General features: G+C 38.1%; 1 protein-coding gene across 1 annotated transcript in view; it reads left to right on the top strand.

The window, feature by feature from the left end:
- The window catches only part of LOC144632919 (MAM and LDL-receptor class A domain-containing protein 2-like), a 51,891-nt gene that overhangs the window by 17,425 nt on the left and 13,320 nt on the right, over window positions 1-21,146 (top strand). The window contains exons 16-36 of the mRNA XM_078491710.1: window positions 166-454; window positions 652-845; window positions 2,267-2,430; window positions 3,033-3,205; window positions 3,669-3,749; window positions 4,009-4,184; window positions 4,752-4,824; window positions 5,085-5,195; window positions 5,846-6,102; window positions 6,304-6,412; window positions 6,798-7,019; window positions 7,491-7,604; window positions 7,818-7,895; window positions 15,962-16,099; window positions 17,071-17,321; window positions 17,516-17,615; window positions 18,103-18,198; window positions 19,213-19,487; window positions 19,989-20,097; window positions 20,263-20,591; window positions 20,870-21,011. Coding sequence (XP_078347836.1) covers window positions 166-454; window positions 652-845; window positions 2,267-2,430; window positions 3,033-3,205; window positions 3,669-3,749; window positions 4,009-4,184; window positions 4,752-4,824; window positions 5,085-5,195; window positions 5,846-6,102; window positions 6,304-6,412; window positions 6,798-7,019; window positions 7,491-7,604; window positions 7,818-7,895; window positions 15,962-16,099; window positions 17,071-17,321; window positions 17,516-17,615; window positions 18,103-18,198; window positions 19,213-19,487; window positions 19,989-20,097; window positions 20,263-20,591; window positions 20,870-21,011 — 3,481 coding nt within the window. The remainder of the gene's footprint in view (window positions 1-165; window positions 455-651; window positions 846-2,266; window positions 2,431-3,032; window positions 3,206-3,668; window positions 3,750-4,008; window positions 4,185-4,751; window positions 4,825-5,084; window positions 5,196-5,845; window positions 6,103-6,303; window positions 6,413-6,797; window positions 7,020-7,490; window positions 7,605-7,817; window positions 7,896-15,961; window positions 16,100-17,070; window positions 17,322-17,515; window positions 17,616-18,102; window positions 18,199-19,212; window positions 19,488-19,988; window positions 20,098-20,262; window positions 20,592-20,869; window positions 21,012-21,146) is intronic.

Genomic DNA, 21,146 nt, shown 5'->3' with positions numbered 1-21,146 from the left:
ATAAAAATAATGGAGGCTGTGCTTGCCTTCAGACGTGTATTTCGTTCTTCTCCGACAAGGACTTGGTTGTTTGTGTGCATAAAACTATTAAAACTGATTGTGTTTTTTCTGTGTGTTTTTTTTGTTCTTGCTCTGATTGCTTGTCATTTATTTTTATTTTTATAGGAAACCAACCCTTGGTGGCAAGTCACCCTTGGAAAACAACTGTATGTCGAATCTGTTGAAATCAACGATAAAATTGATTGCTGTCCTCGTAACATTGGCATGATCAACATGACTGTTTCTACCAGTCAAACCGGTTTATATCCAACTTGTACAGGATCACTACAGTATGGAAAAACTCAGTACTACAAATTACAATGTTCTCCACCGGCGCGCGGCAGTTACGTGACAGTGACGCTGATTGGAGATAATGTCACGCTAGTTCTCTGCCACGTTGTCGTAAGAACAATTGGTAAGTTACACGTATTGGCACCTCTTAACTGTTGGACTGTACACAACCTTTCTTATCGGCTAAGGCAGCTTTTATACGGTCAGGGCGCGTATACATTCGATTGGTCAAACAGAGATCACGACTAGATTTTACAGGCTAAATTTAACGAATGTAAAAACAAAACACTTGAAAGTTGCTTCGCATTTTGTTTGCTGCAGAATTTTCTGGAGAGGCACACGGAGTTTTACGTGAAGGGTGGTATAATGTACAATACGACAGGTACAAAGCAGCAACGATGCGTCAACATCCTGCGTTTAAAAATCCACCTGAAAGCCGAATCATTTTGCCAGACTTCGATGCACCACTCGATGTGGCAGAGAAATACGTTCAACGATTGACAAGCTATTTACAAGTAATACATCTACAAGTGATGTGAAAAGTTTATTACGCCTTTACAGTGGTTCAATTTTTACTTGTTTCGAGTAAATATTGCTTACAACAGAGTCACCTCCACCTGTTTGAAAGGCCAAGAAAAATGTTCTTAGAAAATCCTTTCTTGCCCTCCAAGTTGCAGCTTACGTTAAAACGTACTTTGGCGATTTGAAATTAACCCTATTCAGTCCGGGGGGGGGGGGGGGGTCTTTTAAGGGCCGCGCTAACTTTGAACTTTTAGAACTTTTTTAAGATTTAACCAAACGCTGCCAAACTTTCTGAGTTTTCCTAAAATTTATCTGGTAACAATTTGGTAGGGTTGGATGAAGTGTCAGGAACTTGACACCACCATGGCAACGGCATTTTGACAGGCATGTTTTCCCAAATTTGTAATTTTGCGTGTTTCTGTTAATAAAAATCAAATTTAAATGGAATCATTTTTTACATTTTTACAGGTTTAAAGCACATTTTTATTTATTTTGAGCACTTTGCAGTGATTTTGGGTGGTTCCTGGCATTTTGAAAAAAATTTTGAATACCAAGATGGCGGATCCAAGATGGCGGCTGTTTTGACATCATGATGTAATTGTCACGTGATGTGACGTCACCATCCCACGTGACGTATACCAAAAGAAAGAGTTTCGGACATACAATACATCCTATAAGTTTCATGGTGATTGCTTAAATATTCTGGAAGTTACATAGGGACCCCCCCCCCCCCCCCCGGTCTGATAAGGTTAAAAAAAGCCCGGTCTGAATAGGGTTAAGCTGTCAAACCTGTCGTCAATCTTACGCAGTCTGTTAAAGGGAACCTCGACTGTAAAACAGTTCTGGTCAAAATAATAAGTCCACGTCTAAAATGGTTTTGGTTGTTTAAAGTCGCGGATTCGTTTTTTCATTAAAATACTGGGTCTTTGATTTGTCAATTTTTGTGCTTTTAAATTTCCCGCGCGCCGCCATTTTGAATTTTATGACGTCACTGCGTTGCCGCTATTATTAGAAAGCAGAGGTTCTTTTGTGTGAAACAATTGGGCAACGCACTGACGTCATAAATTCCAAAATGGCGCCGAGCGGGAAATTTAAAAGCCATTATCTTTTCCGTTTACGGTTGTTATTAAATGTTGTTTCTCCCCTGTCCTGTAAAATTTGTAGTTTAGGCATTAATTCAAACAACTCAACGTAAACTTGCCTCAAGAACAGAGGTTCCCTTTAATAATCAGTTTGCCATATGGTGATTATTTTCTTCTTATGTGACATAGTGGCATTGTTTGACTTTATACGGGTAAACCAAAACTCAAACGGAACTTAGCTACTTGCTCAAGAAAATTTGAATTGAAAGTTGCAAGTTTCTTTGAGCAAATTTATTCGATATTGAAATAGTGAATGTCATGTGGTATTTTAGGTTCCTGAAAGTGGCAACTACACATTTTACCTCTCATGTGATGATATGTGTGAGTTATGGAAGCACGATGTTATTCAAGCGAAAGACAACAATGCCGAGGAGAGTGTAACAAAGGAACCTATCATTACCGTTAAAAAATGGACCCGGCATCAGCAGTGGAACAAGTGAGTGACACATATGTGGATGTATGTGGAACGCCATTTACCTCTTTTCTATTGAATAAACGAAAAGGCCATTTTCGAGTTACCCTTTGCCTCTGTTTCAAAACGAGTCTACGTGCAAAACCATTCAAATGAGAATGAGTTTCACCTACATGTCCATTTTCATGCAAATCGAACTCATTTTCATTTGAATATTTTCGCACGTAGACTCGTTTTGAAACAGAGGCAAAGGGTAACTCGGAAATGGCCTATAACTCTGTACGTTTTCGTTTGTTAAAATACAGTGTTATACTATTTTTTGGCTCAAAATATATTTCCCTTTCCCTTATAATTTCGTCCACTTGAACGTTTGCTATTTCGAAATTTCGTTTTTATTTATAAAATTTCTTCCGATTTTGTCTTAATTTCCAGGTAACAAAGCAAGCAAGTTGTCAATATTCGTTTGCATCACTATTTCACCATAAGCATCATTTTTGCACAATAAAAAAGAATGTTTCCGGTTGAGAGTTTTAAAAGAATTTGCCGTGCAGTATGCGCGCCTTTTTTTGTTTCTTATTTTGTCATGGTTGCTTTACTTGGTGATGGTGATGTCTTTCCTTTTAAAGGTATCCAGAGCAAATTTCGCAGCCAATTTTTCTTGACAAATGTCGACTTTATCAAATGGAAGCTTTTATGAGAGAAATGGGAGGCGGCGACCACATTTCTGTGGGCATGCGCAAACCAAGTAGAGAATATGAACGCCCTATCACAAGAGCAAGACTGTTTTGGACCTATCCAGGTAACTTTCCTGTGTTGTTTTTTCATATCAGATTGTGAGTTTGTTTTTAAAACTCAAAATTGTGTTCAGTGTTCCTTAAATTATGTACATATAAGAAAATATGGGCTGTCGTGAGTTGAGCGCTAAATATTTTACGAGGGAAAGAAGAATTCATAAGCTACAAGTAATGTTTATTACTTTTTGAAGAATTTTATAATCCAGTATTTCCCATCAAATAACTCCAATTGAAAGAGTTCATTGACAATCGTTTGGATGATATATAAATTATATAATTTTAAACAGTCTCAAAATGTAATACGCATTGCAAATATATAAAAGTGTCATACAAATTCAAATCTTGTCAAAAAAATAGGAAATTGTCAGTTTTGTTTCATAAATACCAACGGTATACCAAGTAATATCTTTTCTCGATAACCTTTACTCAGAACTGTTTGCAAAATCATCACCTTTGAATTTTCAACAGGTACACACAGATTAGAGGTAACACTGCAGGATGACAAAACAGAATTATTTGGTGTCGTTGGTTTACAGTTACGTATTTCAGGTTGGTTCCACTATTTTAGACGATTTGAATAGAAATTAATTTGATTAAAATGATCGGAGAAATTTAACTTTTATTGAGTCATCTATAGCTTTAGAGACTTTATAAATATTGCAACTATAAACAAATTTAGAAACACGGTACCCACACTGTAATCTTTTTAAACGGTTTTCCATTTTAATTAATTTAAGACAAACAACAATCAACAGACGTATTTGTCGTTATTTAGAGAAAGAAAAACCTTTGCTTTCCTGCGAAACAGGTTTTTACCGGTACTGTTGTGAGGGTGTACATTGCCCGGACTGCCCATTGGAACTGAATATATCAACCCTTGGACAAAATGTATCAGTGAATTCCACAGTTAACTTGTCTTGTGTGAACACGTCATTCACGGCTACTTTTAACACGGACAGACCACCTGAAAATTTTACAATAAAGGTCAGTTAAACTCTATCCCAGCAATGATCTATTAATAACTTCTCATAAGACTTTATAGCTAGGTAACTAGGTATAGGGACGAGAATTTGTGACTTGTTCATCTAGGGAAAAACATCTTGATTTTAACCAACTTATTCGAAGGCGAGGTATGGCAAATGTACCAAAAATTGTTTCAAGAGTTCTCACACTGACAGTAGAATTAGTGAGTTGCAATACAAATTAGGCACTTACACGGTTTTTACTCATCACTGTTAAGCCCACTAAGCAATCCTTTAAAAGAGGTGCTTAGATGTAAAAAAAATGTATTCAGTAAGAGATGCTGGAGGAATGCACCCATCACGTTAAATATATAAAACTTCCCACTGAAGCTAAATTATCAGCAATTGTAAACTGGTCATAAAGTTACATGGAAGGAAATGTTGAAGGATCTTGATCCGATCACAGTGGTCAACCAATTAGCATAGGAGTGAAACTGTTTTTAATTTTTCTTTTACAAAAAATTGAAGAAAATAATTAATATGTATTCTGTTCAGTCATCCCAGAATTTAACTTTCAATTCCTCAACAGGCCACTTACTCATTTTTCAACAACATAGAGCAAACTGTGAAAGAGAGGGTGTTGGGGCATGGTCGACTTCAAGGTAAACGCTTTTTTCTTCTTCTCTTTCTGGTTGGACTGCATGAAAAAGTTATTCCAGAACAGTTCACGGTAGCATGTATGGGTTCGCTTTGCTTCTTCTTACACTTGAAATTTATTTCTTGAGATAAGAATGGAAATAGGTAACTCGACTTCTTAAAAAACACCGTTTACTGTACTTTGTTGAGAAAGGTTTAATAATCAAGTAAAATAATGACAGGAACAAAACAATCCCCTGTTCTTACCAGTATATTCTCTTATCAGCCGCGGTACTAGAGGAATGCCATTTTGAATCTGGATATTGCGGCTGGACCAACCTTGATGACAAAGAAAAGTGGAAGTTCTCTTTGGAGAAAACCTTCACTCAATATCCAGGTTGGTTGAATTATTAGAAAAAGTGAAAACTCTATATGTTAACGAAAAAGGGTTTATTTGCATCAAACGGTCACATGATACGAAATAGGCCTTTTGGATGGCAAAGAATGTGACAGCCTCCAATCAAAATTGACTTTTCTTTGTTTTGGGATGTCCCAGTGCGTTCATAACAATATGCTTGCCATCCAGCACAGCGAATTGTGTACCATGTGACTGTTTAGTGCAAAGGGCGCATTACTGGTGTCCCAGTGATTTTTGTGACCCTTCAATATATAAACAAGCAAATATTCTAAAGGGAACAGAAATTTGTTACAAATGCAAACTGGTGATAGGCTGACCGTTGCAAAAAACAAAACGCAAATCCATCTAGTGACAGAGGGATAGTTTTAACCAAGGATCGAATTAGAAGTCTACCGGCGCCCTAACAACAAAAATAAAGGTTAATACGGATAAATGTATTTTTTTTTACTGATGAGAGCAAACAAAAGAGAACGCCATAAATGATCTTTGCAATACCATTGTCAGGCGTGTTACGGTTTAATTCAATTTTTTACTGTAAACTATTACACTCGTGGTTGTTTAATACTTTTGTCCGAAGAAAATTAATTTTAAACATAATGTGACTAAGAAAACTGATCCATTTCTTCCAGGTCATTTTGCCTATATTGATAACTCCTTCAAAGCACGGTTGGAAAGTCCTCTGTTACCATGGAAACCATCTTATCAATATGTGGGGTTGTGTTTACGATTTCGGTATCTCATGCTCACTAAATCAAAGTCAACTTTAAAGGTTTTCCTGAGTGAAACTAAACGACAAATGTCGGTACCAGTATGGCACTTGGTCGGATACCACGGTGAAGAATGGTCAGCGGCTCAAATAGCTTTGTCAGGCGTTGATGGAAGTCGGGTTTGTAAAATGAAAATGAATGTATTTGCTTATGATTAGATAGCAAACGGCGAAGGTATTCGTCTTCTCAAGTAATCGCCCTCTTTGTTATGCCAACATTTTTCATGTTTTATTTCGAAAGGCTTCATGCATTACATTCTTGTATGGGTGAGAATAATTTAGCCGATGACATACGTTTTACTCGTGTTCTTACGTCTCTAGATTATCTTTGAGGGAGAAGGCTTTCTTGGTAACACCATAAACATAGCAATCGATGACGTCAATGTAAAAACCGAGAGTTGTTCCTTGCGACCTTATTATGCCAAACCAGGTGACTTGTAACTCCATAATCTTGTTTTTGATAATTTCTTAGCTCTCTTAAGAAACTGGAGACTTTACTTTTAGAAAATGTTTTCCCCATTGTTTTCCTTTTTTCAAAGAACCGTTAGAGATACGAATCTTTTGATCAAACGCACTGTACAATGTCTTAAACGGGGAATAGAAAACACCATTATTGTGACTGAACAATCCATAAAACTGTTGCTTGATAGGATACCAAAAAATGCTTTGCGATGGTCGATACAAAGTTGATTAATAATCACAGTTCCAATGGCAACCTATATGCCAATTAATTGGTCAGAGAATGTTACAAAAATCTTAATCAGATTTCTCGATTGTTTTTTTAATAAAAAAAACTGATTCGCTGAGTTTATTAGATTTCAGATGTAGTGATAAGCAGTTCACGTGCAAAAATGGCGAATGCGTTAAGAAGAATCTGCGGTGTGATGGCGACTTTGCATGTAAAGATAAATCAGACGAAGACAATTGTGAGTGTCCTTCCAGCATGTTTAGTTGCCAGGGAGAAGGATGTATCCTAGCAACCGCTGTGTGTGATAGCTCGCCCGACTGCCCTAACGGAGATGACGAAAAAAATTGCCGTAAGTAGGCGTTTTTTAACTAATGGAAGATTCTCGCGCGCCACAGCGACTTGCCCCTTTTATAGGGACACTGTTTTGGCCAGAAGGGTACAGTGGCCTAATGGTTAGTACACTGGACTCCGGATGGAGTGGTCCAGGCTTATGGTGTTGTGTTCTTGGGTAAGACGATTTATTCTCACAGTGCCAGTGCTGGTTTTCATAAAATGCTCGAGGTTATCCTGTAATGAACTAACATCCCATCCATGGGGAGAACAAACATTTTTTAGTCACTTCATGATTGAGCGTGGGCCTGATGGACAACTTAATGTAGACTTGAATGCAGACATTACCTTTAACATTGTGATTTGTTTTTCTTACAGTGGTAGTTAAGCGAGTCATTAAATGCTAATAATCTGCTGCAATTTAATTTCATTATTTGTTGATATGTTTGCATTATATCTAGTTTGCTCATTGTTTAGGTTTACTTTTCAGGCCATGCATGCCCCTCTAGCCATCAGTGCCTTGATGGATCTTGTATTTCGTGGTCAAATACATGTAGTCAAACACCTTTCTGCAGGGACGAAACTAACACACCGTCTGTATGTGGTAAGTCAGGGCATAGCACATTAAATAAACAAACGAGAGCCGAAAACAGTTCTTCTAATAATGAAATAGTTAACTTTGTTCCCGAATATTTTAACCTCCCGTTGATGGAAATTACAAGTTGTAGAGCTTTGAATAAGAGCCAAAAGATTCGTGCAGTTATTAGTTAGCGTTTCATCTGTTGTATGTTCTATGTTCAGTCGCATTTTCTTGCAGGTTCTGGAAAGTGTCATCTCAATGACTTAGCGTGTACCTCCACTGCTCATGAAAATGCAAGATGTAAATCATTTAGAGGTAAGTTGGAATCACTAGATGTCTTCTTAACTTTTAACTTATTTATTTCTTTTTTGCTTACAACGTTATCTATTGGCTCAGTAAGCGGTGCTAGATAAATTCGCGTTTCAGTAGATTTAAACAAAGGCGTACGGGCACCTTCGGTCCTGGGTATGGGGGGGGGGGGGGGGGGGGGATGGAGCCCTTTTTTCTCGAAAAAAATGACATGGGTTGAAAGCCGATTAAAGAGGCATGTAAAATGAAAAATAAAACATACATTGAAATAGTTGTTTACAAACTTCGCCTGCTTGCTTAAGTGTAATACTCCATAATTTTCGAGCTTTTTTAAAAGTTCGCGGACACCGTACCTCACCGATTTCGCTGAAATTTGGCATGCAGTCTTGTTTTAGGGTCCTAACTACCAAAAGGATATTAAAAAGTTTCAATTCTTTTTATTTTGGAAAATATCGAGAAGGCCGATTTGAAGCGTCCGTGACGGCGCGCCAACATGGCGGATCGAAGGTGTTCTTGTTAGTTCGACACTGAACCTGCCGTCACAGTTTCTCGATCATACTTGGCATAGTTATAAAGAACTATCTTTCTTCTTTCTATATATCAAAATAGATTTGGCAAATGTTGAGTTTGGATGATCAACGGCTAAGAAGTTCGAAGGTATGTTAACGATGTTTTGAACAGTCTCAAATTTACTACAAAATGAAAGGCTTATAACTCCACTGTTATCTCGATTTAGAAGTAGCCATTTACCATGAACAAAGCTTGTTCATTGGTGAATTGATTCCATTAATAAAAAAATCGGGGAAATGTAACCGTTAAGAATAAAAAATTATGGAACCTCTAGTAAATTGGCCATTTCAGCGCCAATTCAGCGGATCAGGTCATTTAACAGCAAATAATCGGGAGAAACATGAAAGGGTTACAGTCGTTTATAATAAGCAGTTTTCAGGTATTCTTTGCTTATCTTAAACAAATACATAATCTTTGCCAAAGATATGGCGATTTTTGAGCGTACGATCGTTTCTCCAAATTTTTATGTCGGCAACTTTATTTTATTTGTTGTCGAGATTATACGCTGTTGTTATTCAAGTATTCGTTTCACAAGAACTTCTGTTGCTCGCATTTCCCAAATCACTGTGGTTAAGAAATTGCCCATTCCGTAACAGGGTCATTCTTACTTTTTCTTTAAAAATTACTAGGAAAGCAAGAATGCCATAGAACGGTTTTATACTAGTGAAAATACCTGTCAGACATAACTTCAACTGTTTGTGTTATCTGGCTGTTTTCACAAATATGCAAATTTAGGAGTTCTTAAAGACATTTAAAGTGCCTATCTTTAACTATTTCACGCTTAAAGATTCCTCTAAATCTTTTCGCCTACCTTTAGGACAAACGAAGTTTTGTGTCTCCAAGCAGAATGCTCGTTATCAGCAATGAAAGTCGAAGAGATACAGAAACTCGAGTAAAATTCTAACTGCTGTGAAATGAACATCGTTTGAGCTTGACGTGTATTTATAGATTGCTCATTTAACTGTTGTTATTCAAATATTCGTTTCACAAGAACTTCTGTTGCTCGCATTTCCCAAATCACTGTTTAAGAAATTGCCCATCCTAACAGGGTCATTCTTACTTTTTCTTTAAAAATTACTAGGAAAGCAAGAATGCCATAGAACGGTTTTATACTAGTGAAAATACCTGTCAGACATAACTTCAACTGTTTGTGTTATCTGGCTGTTTTCACAAATATGCAAATTTAGGAATTCTTAAAGTGCCTATCTTTAACTATTTCACGCTTAAAATTCCTCTAAATCTTTTCGCCTACCTTTTGGCCAAACGAAGTTTTGTGTCTCCAGGCAGAATGCTCGTTATCAGCAATGAAAGTCGAAGAGATACAGAAGCTCGAGTAAAATTCTAACTGCTGTGAAATGAACATCGTTTGAGCTTGACGTGTATTTATAGATTGCGCTCGAGCTCCGTTAATTAAGTTTATTCATTTGGCGATCAGATAAAAATCAATGAATGATCAGAGTTATTAAAGTCCATTTCTAAGCACGAGAGACACGGAAGTTTGTTTCATAAGCATTTATGCATAGAAATACCGGTTTATTTTTGAGCGGGAAATCTGCATTTATAATAGTTGGGAGTTTGGGGTGTTTTTTTTTGGTGTTGTTTTTTTTGAGGGGGCTCGGGGGGGGGGGGGAGGGGGGTGTGGAAGTGGTGCCTTCGTATCCTCTTTTGTTCTTTTACACAGTGGCCTGAATTTGGAACAGTTCGGGGAATTGATTATCAATTACCCTTCGTTATGCCATGTCACCCCTTAATGTGGGAGCGCCGTGCCTCAATTTACGATAAAAAAATTTATGGCCGCCCGGTCCATTTATGTAGTTCTCCGCCAGGTCTCTCAATAGGCAGGTTACGAGCCTAGTGGCCCATCCAGCCGGAGCTCATACCGGTTTCCGCAACGTGAAGCGACAACGAGTATTTTTTATTCCACCCGGATGGGATGCTATTCCATCGCAGGGTTACCTCCCTTCCCGAAAAGCTAAAGATTGACTGGTAATCATTTTTTAACCTGGGTAAGGAAAGGGACTCTGGGAGTTGAGAGGCTTTCCAAAGAACTTAACGCATTGTCCCCCAAAAGCTCTATCCAGGACTGTTTGGTCCAGAGTCCAGCGCAGTGACAATTATTAGGCCATCACGCTCCCCAACCGTGTAAGAAAGTGCAAAAATCTGCTTGTATAAGCCCTGGGGTTGTACAGTTTGGTACGAAATGTGGGCTTTTAAATGTGGTAGGTCTTATATCCGTGGTTGGGGTGCGGTGGCTTAAAGCGAAATAAAAAAAAAACTTCTTGTTTTCTGAAAAACGTTTTTATAAACTGATTTGAATTACATTAATGAATTAAAGGGACAGTGTCACCAAGATTTAATAAAATTTAAAACTCTCAAGACGGTAACCTGGTAGGAAAAAAGTGGCCTTAAACTTTGACAGTTGACTTGGAAGAAATATATGGGCCTTGAATTGGGAGGGCTTATGAGAGAAAAGGATAAAAAGGGGAATTTCACAGAATCTGCTCAACAGCGTACTCTCGAACAGCTTTCATTTATCTGCCCACTGTCTTTTTCTCTCTCCAGGTTTTAGTAAGGCCAGACCGCTATGAGTAGATTTACAATTCATATTAACACTTTTTTGAGATTTTTAAATCCCGGTTCGAGCTTTGGGGGGATATTGCGTTGAGTTCTTCGGAAAGCCTCTGTACTATCATACCGTATCTACTCGAATAAGCGCTGCCCCCGAATAAGCGCCGCCCCCGGCGCCGCAGTCCCGATGCGGCGCTTATTCAAGGAAATCTGCATGTTTAACTAGAAACAGAACTACAAAGCAACTCTTAAACAAACTTGGACATTTCTTTCCATCAAAAGCGACGTTCTGCAGTTCAAAGTGCTTGTTTTACCGCTCAGTTTTTCTATTGAACATTCTTCAGTACAATCTTCAGCAAGAGACGACTTTTGGCAATCAGGGGACCCTATTTTAATAAATGTAAAGGATTAGATTCTTTGTGGCGTCAAACTTTTTAATAAGCGCCGGCCTCGAATAAGCGCCGCACTGGAGGCGTGAAAAATTTAATAAGCGCCGCGGCGCTTATTCGAGTAATTACGGTAGTCCCTTTCTTCACCTAGCTAGGTCGGCGATAAGGACATACGTGATGTAAGTCATGACGCATCACGAGAGGTGTCCTTATGGAGCTCGAGAGGTTCGACTTTAATAAAAAAAAAGTCCGAGATAACAAAAACAGCCAAGTTCTCACCTGCTTTTTTTTGTAAAAATCTGGACGAAAAACATTTGTATCTTTTAACTTTCCCCAAAAAAGAATTGATTCGAAATTCATTTCAAATCAATGAGGAAAACGTGTTAGCTTCACTGTCATGTTGTTCTTGCCGCGAGTAAGCCACGCCTTCTTCGAACACGATAATTACTGATGACACAAACGTAAAGTCATGTTCATTTCAAAATCAGCTCGCATTATGCTTATTAACAGATGAGCTCTTTTGTTCAACATTCAGACCACTGTGTCAGAGATCTAAAGAGGATTCGGAGGCACCACTTCCACCCCCTCCCCCCGCCTTCCTACAACAACACCAAAAAAAAAAAAAAAAACTCCCAGCTATTATAAATGCAGATTTACCGCTAGAAGCCGAGTATTTTTTAACCGCGTCAGTCAATAATAAACCGGTATTTCTATGCATAAATGCTTCTGAAACAAACTTCCGTGTCTCTCGTGCTTAGAAATGGACTTTAATAACTCTGATCATTTATTGATTTTTATCTGATCGCCAAATGAATAAACTTAATTAACACATTTAAAAGCCCACATTTTGTACCAAACTGTACAACCCCAGGGCTTATACAAGCAGATTTTTGCACTTTCTTTCACGGTTGGGGAGCGTGATGGCCTAATAATTGTCACTGCGCTGGACTCTGGACCAAACAGTCCTGGATAGAGCTTTTGGGGGACAATGCGTTAAGTTCTTTGGAAAGCCTCTCAACTCCCAGAGTCCCTTTCCTTACCCAGGTTAAAAAATGATTGCCAGTCAATCTTTAGCTTTTCGGGAAGGGAGGTAACCCTGCGATGGAATAGCATCCCATCCGGGTGGAGTAAAAAACACTCGTTGTCGCTTCACGTTGCGGAAACCGGTATGAGCTCCGGCCTGATGGGCCACTAGGCTCGTAACCTGCCTATTGAGAGACCTGGCGGAGAACTACATAAATGGACCGGGCGGCCATAAATTTTTTATCGTGAATTGAGGCGCGGCGCTCCCACATTAAGGGGTGACATGGCATAACGAAGAGTAATTGATAATCCATTCCCCGAACGGTTCCAAATTCAGGCCACTGTGTAAAAGAACAAAAGAGGATACCAAGGCACCACTTCCACACCCCCCTCCCCTCCCCCCCCCCCCGAGCCCCCTCAAAAAAAAAAAAAAAAAACAACACCAAAAAACACCCCAAACTCCCAGCTATTATAAATGCAGATTTACCTCTCAAAAATAAACCGGTATTTCTATGCATAAATGCTTCTGAAAAAACTTCCGTGTCTCTCGTGCTTAGAAATGGACTTTAATAACTCTGATCATTCATTGATTTTATCTGATCGCCAAATGAATAAACTTAATTAACGGAGCTCGAGCGCAATCTATAAATACACGTCAAGCTCAAACGATTTTCATTTCACAGCAGTTAGAATTGTAATGTAATGTTTAATAGACACTCATTTACTCGAGACACTCATAGACACTCATTTACTCGAGCTTCTGTATCTCTTCGACTTTCATTGCTGACAACGAGCATTCTGCCTGGAGACACAAAACTTCGTTTGGCCAAAAGGTAGGCGAAAAGATTTAGAGGAATCTTTAAGCGTGAAATAGTTAAAGATAGGCACTTTAAGAATTCCTAAATTTGCATATTTGTGAAAACAGCCAGATAACACAAAAGTTGAAGTTATGTCTGACAGGTATTTTCACTAGTATAAAACCGTTCTATGGCATTCTTGCTTTCCTAGTAATTTTTAAAGAAAAAGTAAGAAGACCTGTTACGGAATGGGCAATTTCAAAAGTGATTTGGGAAAGCGAGCAACAGAAGTTCTTGTGAAACGAAACTAATAAAAAGGTAAATCTGACAAAAAATAAGTTGCCGATAAAAATTTGAGAAACGATCGAGTAAAAATCGCATATCTTTGGCAAATACGTATCTTTTAAGATAAGACCAAAATAAAAACGATAACTCATTTCTCCCGATATTTTTTAAATGCAATCTAAAAACTCAAGCTAAACCATTCAGAATACTCACTTCCTCCGACTTTATCTGAACGAGCATTCTGCTTGGAGACAAAAACTTCGTTTGTCCTAAAGGTAGGCGAAAAGATTTAGAGGAATCTTTAAGCGTGAAATAGTTAAAGATAGGCACTTTAAGAATTCCTAAATTTGCATATTTGTGAAAACAGCCAGATAACACAAAAGTTGAATTTTTGTCTGACAGGTATTTTTACTAGTATAAAACCGTTCTATGAATTCATGCTTTCCTAGTAATTTTTAAAGAAAAAGTAAGAATGACCTGTTACGGAATGGGCAATTTCTTAAAAGTGATTTGGGAAATGCGAGCAACAGAAGTTCTTGTGAAACGAATATTGAATAACAACAGCGTATAATCTCACAAAAATAAAATAAAGTTGCCGACATAAAAATTTGGAGAAACGATCGTACGCTCAAAAATCGCCATATCTTTGGCAAAGATCATGATTTGTTTCAGATAAGAAAGAATACATGGAAACTGCTTATTATAAACGACTGTAACCCTTTCATGTTTCTCCCGATTATTTGCTGTTAAATGAGCTGATCCGCTGAAATGGCGCTGAAATGGCCAATTTACTAGAGGTTCCATAATTTTTTTATTCTTAACGGTTACATTTCCCCAATTTTTTTATTAATGGAATCAATTACCAATGAACAAGCTTTGTTCATGGTAAATGGCTACTTCTAAATCGAGATAACAGTGGAGTTATTAGCCTTTCATTTTGTAGTAAATTTGAGACTGTTCAAAACATCGTTAACATACCTTCGAACTTCTTGGCCGTTGATCATCCAAACTCAACATTTGCCAAATCTATTTTGATATATAGAAAGAAGAAAGATAGTTCTTTATAACTATGCCAAGTATGATCGAGAAACTGTGACGGCAGGTTCAGTGTCGAACTAACAAGAACACCTTCGATCCGCCATGTTGGCGAGCCGTCACGGACGCTTCAAATCGGCCTTCTCGATATTTTCCAAAATAAAAAGAATTGAAACTTTTTAATATCCATTTGGTAGTTAGGACCCTAAAACAAGACTGCATGCCAAATTTCAGCGAAATCGGTGAGGTACGGTGTCCGACCAAAGTTCAAATCTTATAGAATATGACAATTAAGTTCTCAAATTAATTTCGTGGCGTTATCCGAAGGTGTCAATGCAGTGAATCCTTTTTCGGATATCCTTAATTTATTCACTCTACTTCAGAGAAAATTATATTTATTTTGGTGTGCCAATTTACATTGTTTTTCCCCCATTTGAAAGTAATACAAAAGCGTGTAAAACATGCAAGGATGAATGGGTTTCAAAACATTTCGCTGAAAGTTTCAAGCTAGCCCTGAGAACTCAACATTTGAGTCGAAAGCATTAGCTTCATCACATTTATAACAGCTTCAAGATCTTGCACTTAATCCACCGTGCGCAAACGCTCAAGTTGTGGAAAAGCTGATTGCAACTGATTAAAACTGAGGAGTAGCACAGAATTAGCGAGAAAAATCGAACATGATTATAGCCATTTGCGAATGGAAACGAAAGCAGATGAATGAGAAATTGGCTACTAGAACAGCAAAGCTAGGTATGTATCAAATAGTTTTCCTGTTGATGTAATTCGTTTTAAACGTAATGTTGACTAGACTTTTTAGCTTATTTTGTATTTTTTCTTTAGGCTTGTTGCCCGAATTCTAAGCATTTTTCCCGAAAAATTTTGGGTAAATTTTGGGGGCTGCAGCCCCTCTCGCTCCCCCCCCCCCCCCCCGCCTCGTACGCCTATGGATTTAAACGAAACTTAGTTAACAATTTGCCAAAATGTTTTCTAAAGGGCACTGCCAGTATTAGCATGATTTGGAGAAGCTCGAAAACAGTTTTGTCATAATGACCCGTAGTCTGTAAAAACGATACTTTTACAAATGTCCTCATCGGGATGAGAGTACGACGCGAAAACTCCTTATAACATACAAAAAGCGTGGAAGCGATACTCGCGTTAATTTACCTCAAGTTAACTAAATTTATCCTTTGATTCCTTTGAAATCTTGCGTAGGTGTTGTTAAATTCAACTAGTCCGTTCAGTTAGTCTGTAAAGTTAAGTTTATTCCATATCTTAATGGAACGTGTACGATTTCTCACCTGTAGGCACTTTTTTTAACATATGGCCCATAAGATAGTGTTGCATTGCTAGGCTTATTTTTCTTTGTATTCATACGTTTTCGTTGCTTCTCGATTTATTCAAACAGGTCATTGCACTTTTCAAGATGAACAATGTGGATTGAAGTCTGATCGGAATGCCACGTTCCACTGGACCATGGGCTCAGGCCAGACACCAACAGAAAATACTGGACCGAGTTACGATCACACCTCATTCAATAAAGATGGTAAGATACGCCAACAACGAATTAAAACTCGAGTGTTTTAATTGGAGACGAAGTATCAATAACAAATTCGGCGTTCCAATAAAAAATAAATAAGGGCAGCTTTGGGCCAAGAGGTGCATAATGCCGGAACTTATCCCGGTTTCGTTGGCATAAAGCAGCTAGGAATACTTATACTCCCCCTGGATGGGATGCTAGTCCATCGCAGGGTACCCCCAGCATTTTTTTGCCGGTACCCATTTATACACCTTGGTGGAGTGAGACATTATGTGAGTTAAGGGTCTTAAACAAAGACACAACACAGTGACCACAGCCAGGGCTCGAACCCGCAACGTCCGCTCCGGAGTCTGGCGCGCTAACCGTTAGGCCACGGCGCCTCCCATGGCGTTCCACTATATCACTTGTTAAAGACAACCGCCCTAGCAAAAACAGTTTGTCACGGCAAAATGCTCCAACGAAGAATTTAAGCTCTAAAGTGACAAACGCCCGCTTTTGGCGTTTGTCTTTATCAACTTAACGTTGACAATTAACATGGCTTTGTTGAAAATTGATTTAAGTCTAGTCATTGAATAAGGCCTATTTAATACGAATACGAAAGGGACAGCGCCTGTATTATAAGAGGTGTCCGTATTTCAAACTGAAGGTAGAGTGTATATGAAATATGGTCTCTTTCAAACCAAGAGAACTGCTTGTAACTAGAAAGTGTCAGTATTATAGAGGAGTCTATAAGAAGAAGTTCGACTATTCAACTGAGAGCCGAAATTGGTAAAAAACGCAAAATCCCACACGCTTTTCTCGGGTGGAATAGTACTCCCGTAAGGTCTCCCATGAATGCCCTGCTACCCTTGCTACCCGAAAAGCAATAGTGACTGCTACACTAGAGGACCACTAGTACTACAAAGTGACGAGAGCTGCAACACTACTGCTTTTTCTATATCCGGTACGTACACTGTAACGGTGTTCCTATTTTGCAGGATCGTATATCTTCATTGAAGCTTCTCAGAGAAATCCTGGAGACGAGGCGAGGCTGTTAAGCGACAAGATAGGACCCAATGAAACAGTTTGTGTTCAGTTTTGGTATCACATGCACGGGTCAGATATCGGCAACCTCAGCATTTATCTGAAAACTAACCAATCAGAGACTCTTGTCTGGAGGCTCTCAGGAGATCAAGGAAACCGCTGGAGATTTGGACAGACGACTCTGAGTAGTCCGAGTTTATATAAAGTAAGTTGTTTCAGTTACTTTATTTGCCACTGCAAACTTACTTTAAAAAAGAAAAACTTGCATTAAAACTAAATATTATATAATTTCTTTAAGAATATTAATAGTAATGTCAGTCGACGTTTTGATGTATGTAACATTAGTTGTCAAGAATATATAGTTAAAATAATAATGACAATTCTCTTTATTTCGTTTAGTTTGTAATAGAAGGAACAGCTGGTTTTGGTAGTACAGGTGATATTGCACTGGATGACTTAACGGTGACCGATGGAATCTGTGAGAAAATTATCAAACAGGGTAAGTTGTCAAAACACAAACCACGCAAAATTTCTGTTTATGACGTTCTGTCAATGAATTCTACGAACGCAATATTTAAGGTGACAGTTTTGCATATTGCCTTCTTAATCAGACATTTTTACAACCATATATATAATAAGCTTGTTTACCGAAAAACTCCTTTTCTACGGATATCTATTTATACTGTGAAAATAGTTCCTTTTAAGTCAGTGCAATTTCCCAAAATAATATTAGTAAATGACTACTTCTGTATCTCTTTTACTGTTGGCTTCAATTCCGATGATTTTTCGATAATATTACTCGCAGCGTTTCCCTATGGGCAGTTTCTTTTTATGCTTTATTCGTCTCAAAAAAGGAAAAGAAAGCTTAAAGTCAATTCTGGTTATGGCCTTTACTCCTTAGGCAATATCCCCTAAGGGCAAATTTGGACTGAGGTATTTGTCAGCTCCAGACGGCAGAAGTAACGATTTTTGTTTTTATTCTCAAGGAAGTCCAGACTGCGATTTTGAGGAGAGTATGTGTGATTGGAATGGTCGTGAAAAATGGGTTCTGAAGACACCGGTTGTCGGATTTGAAACGTCCGGTAAGACAGGCTATTGCCATTTTGTATGACTGATAAACTTGGTTAATAGGCTTTTGTACATTATGCTTTTGTTTCCCCACTAAAATGCTGCACCTTAATGCTCCATTTTTCCCACTAAAATGCTCGGTCTTCCCCCAAAAAGTCACTAAAATACTCGGATAATGCTCATTATACAAACCATAATTTTAAATTAATTTCAAAGTTTTTAACATGGTGTTAACTCCTTACAAAAACGTACAAGAGTTGCAAGTAACAACAACAACAACAACGTATACACGTTCATACAGCCAAAGAAAACATAATCCTCGAAATTATCTACGAGGCTAAGTGCAGAAAGTAGTTGACTATCTCTAGAAAGTTATTTGCAGTTGAATTTGGAGTTTTAGTGTTCATTTTCTCTAAAAAATAATTTATTTTTTATTTTCTCTGCCACTAAAAGGCTCGAATAATGCTCAATGCATTTGCCTCACTAAAATGCTCGAAAAAATGCTGGCATAATGTACAAAAGCCTATTGGTTAATACTACACTGTCGTAGTCATTATACTTTTCCCGACATTTTGGCGTTGCTGCCTTCTTCAGGGGACAAAACGTTTAGTGCCTACGCCTCGCATGTATTGTAATCTGTTGCCATTATGTGCTGTTATAAGCAATGATGAAACAGGGTTTTTTTTTGACGCATATAATTACAATGGATATGAGACAAATGATTGGTTTGAAATTTTCACACCAGGAACAAATTTTACATCGCCTGTAAAAAAATGATTAAACAGACTGAAATAATGATATAAACAATCAATAGATGCAGCTATCCAAAAAGTTCTGTTAGTCAGTCAGTCAGTCAGTCAGTCAGTCAGTCAGTCAGTCAGTCAGTCAGTCAGTCAGGCAGTCGGTTGTCTTTGGCAGACACGTAGATTTATTCGTATTCAAAGTTTATAGAAATGCTTAGTACTATGCTTGGTTAGTTGAAAATTGTTTGCTTTATAAGCAGACTGTTCTATTCTTTTATCATGCAGGTAGATCCGTTGCTTCTCTTCCTGTGAGAGCCTCTAATGTGCCTTCTTCCCTCTCATCTCCTGTCATCAACACCAATGCCTACGAGTGGAAGTGTTTACGTTTCTGGTATTTTATTGGCAGTGACCATGGCCATGACTGGCATACAGCATCGTTAATGGTGCTACTAAGGCAATCGATTTTAAGGCAAACTATGCTGCTTTTCTTTGTGGACGAAGCAACAAATAAGGCGCAGTATACACAGCTATCATTACCAAGCAATTACACACAAGTGCAGGTATTTACTAATCTCTTGCTAAATAAATCATGGAGGTTGGGCGAAAATGTGCTCTGTTTGTATTAAAAGTTTAAGCAAGCAACCGTCTACGATCACCTACCGGTATACGTTGAATCAATGGTGATCTAATCGGGTTGACATACAGAAAACTTATATTGAAAAGCAGAGACCGATACAACGAAGAATGATAGAATTAGTTTTGTACTTTATTTCGGCTGGCCAAACCAGCCTTCTCCAGGTACAATGGAGTTTGCATTGTCTGAGTGTGTTTAAATTTATATGGTGATAATGGTATCTTACGAAATACCGGAAATACCTGTTTGTATACTTTTTGTCATTTAATCTTCCAAAAGTAGCTTTAATCTTCCAATGCTTGCACTAGTAGTTCCTTTTTACTCAATTGTTGGTATCCATCGAAGAAGAAATCTATGTGCCTAAAATGTAGTAAACTTAAGCTAACACTCAAACTTTTATAACAATATTTCCTGTAACACGACACAGGTTGATTTCGTGGGTATGAATGAATTATTTGGTGGACAATTTCTTGCCTTTGATGACGTCTCCTTTTCCAAAGAACCTTGTAAACAAATTCCTTGGAAACAAGCTGAAGGTGAGACTAGAAATGTCGCACGTTTTGTATGTTATATGTGCGTTTCTCAATCTTAAAATATCGATACCAAAGCACAAGACATTTTTTTTTGTTTTACAAATACAACGCTCTGTAAGAAAAATGTGTTTGAAAAGAAAGTGTTTGCAATCAATTCCATTCATTTAGAATGCCAACAAGCTCTCGGCATCGAAAACGGTGCAATCGTTGAGAGACAAATTAGTGCTTCATCGCAACTGGATGCCAATCATGCCGCCACTCAGGGCAGACTCAACTTTAAAGCAACTGAAGTCAAAGCGGGGTCATGGTCAGCTGCCAAAAATGATTCCAGCCAGTGGCTGCAGGTTGATCTTGGTAGTCACTACACTAAAGTGACACGTGTAGCGACTCAAGGAAGAAGTGATACCACCCAGTGGGTAACCACGTACAAACTGCAGTACAGCAAGGATGGATTGAACTTCCAGTACTACAGGGAACCAGGCAAAACTGCAGATAAGGTAAAATATACATCTATTACACCTTAACTTAGGTCTAAAAATCTACGCAAGGCTTCAATTATTTCATCATCTGCAACAACAACGATAACTTAAACAACAGAAACAACAACAACAATGCCTCATTGCAATTCCCAAACGACGACAGAGGTACATTTCACTTATCTAGCAACCCAGGAACCTTTATTTCTCCAAACCTAGTTCTAGTTGCGATCATCTCATCTATAAGAATGGCCCTTAAAATGACAGATCCGTAATAATGTGCCTCCTTATTGATATAGGATTTTGCTGGAAACACAGACCAGGACACTACTGTTTATCGTGAATTAAACCCACCAATCAGAGCACGTTACATTCGTTTTCGGCCAAAAACTTGGCATGGACACATTTCAATGAGAGTGGAGCTGTATGGTTGTCAGAAAGGTGAAAGGTTTTGCATTTAGTCCAACGCGAAAAGCTTCGAAATGTGTGATTTTATTTTTATGTAAGCAAATAAAAAGTTAAGAAATAGATTTTATGTATTTTAAAAGTGGATTATAAATGTCATTATTCTAATCT

Source organism: Oculina patagonica, chromosome 1, assembly GCF_052425735.1.
Source record: "Oculina patagonica isolate OP01 chromosome 1, crgOcupat, whole genome shotgun sequence".
Classification (NCBI taxonomy): domain Eukaryota; kingdom Metazoa; phylum Cnidaria; class Anthozoa; order Scleractinia; family Oculinidae; genus Oculina; species Oculina patagonica.
The sequence above is the reverse complement of the archived record's forward strand: the minus strand, read 5'-3'. Positions and strand labels throughout refer to the sequence as shown.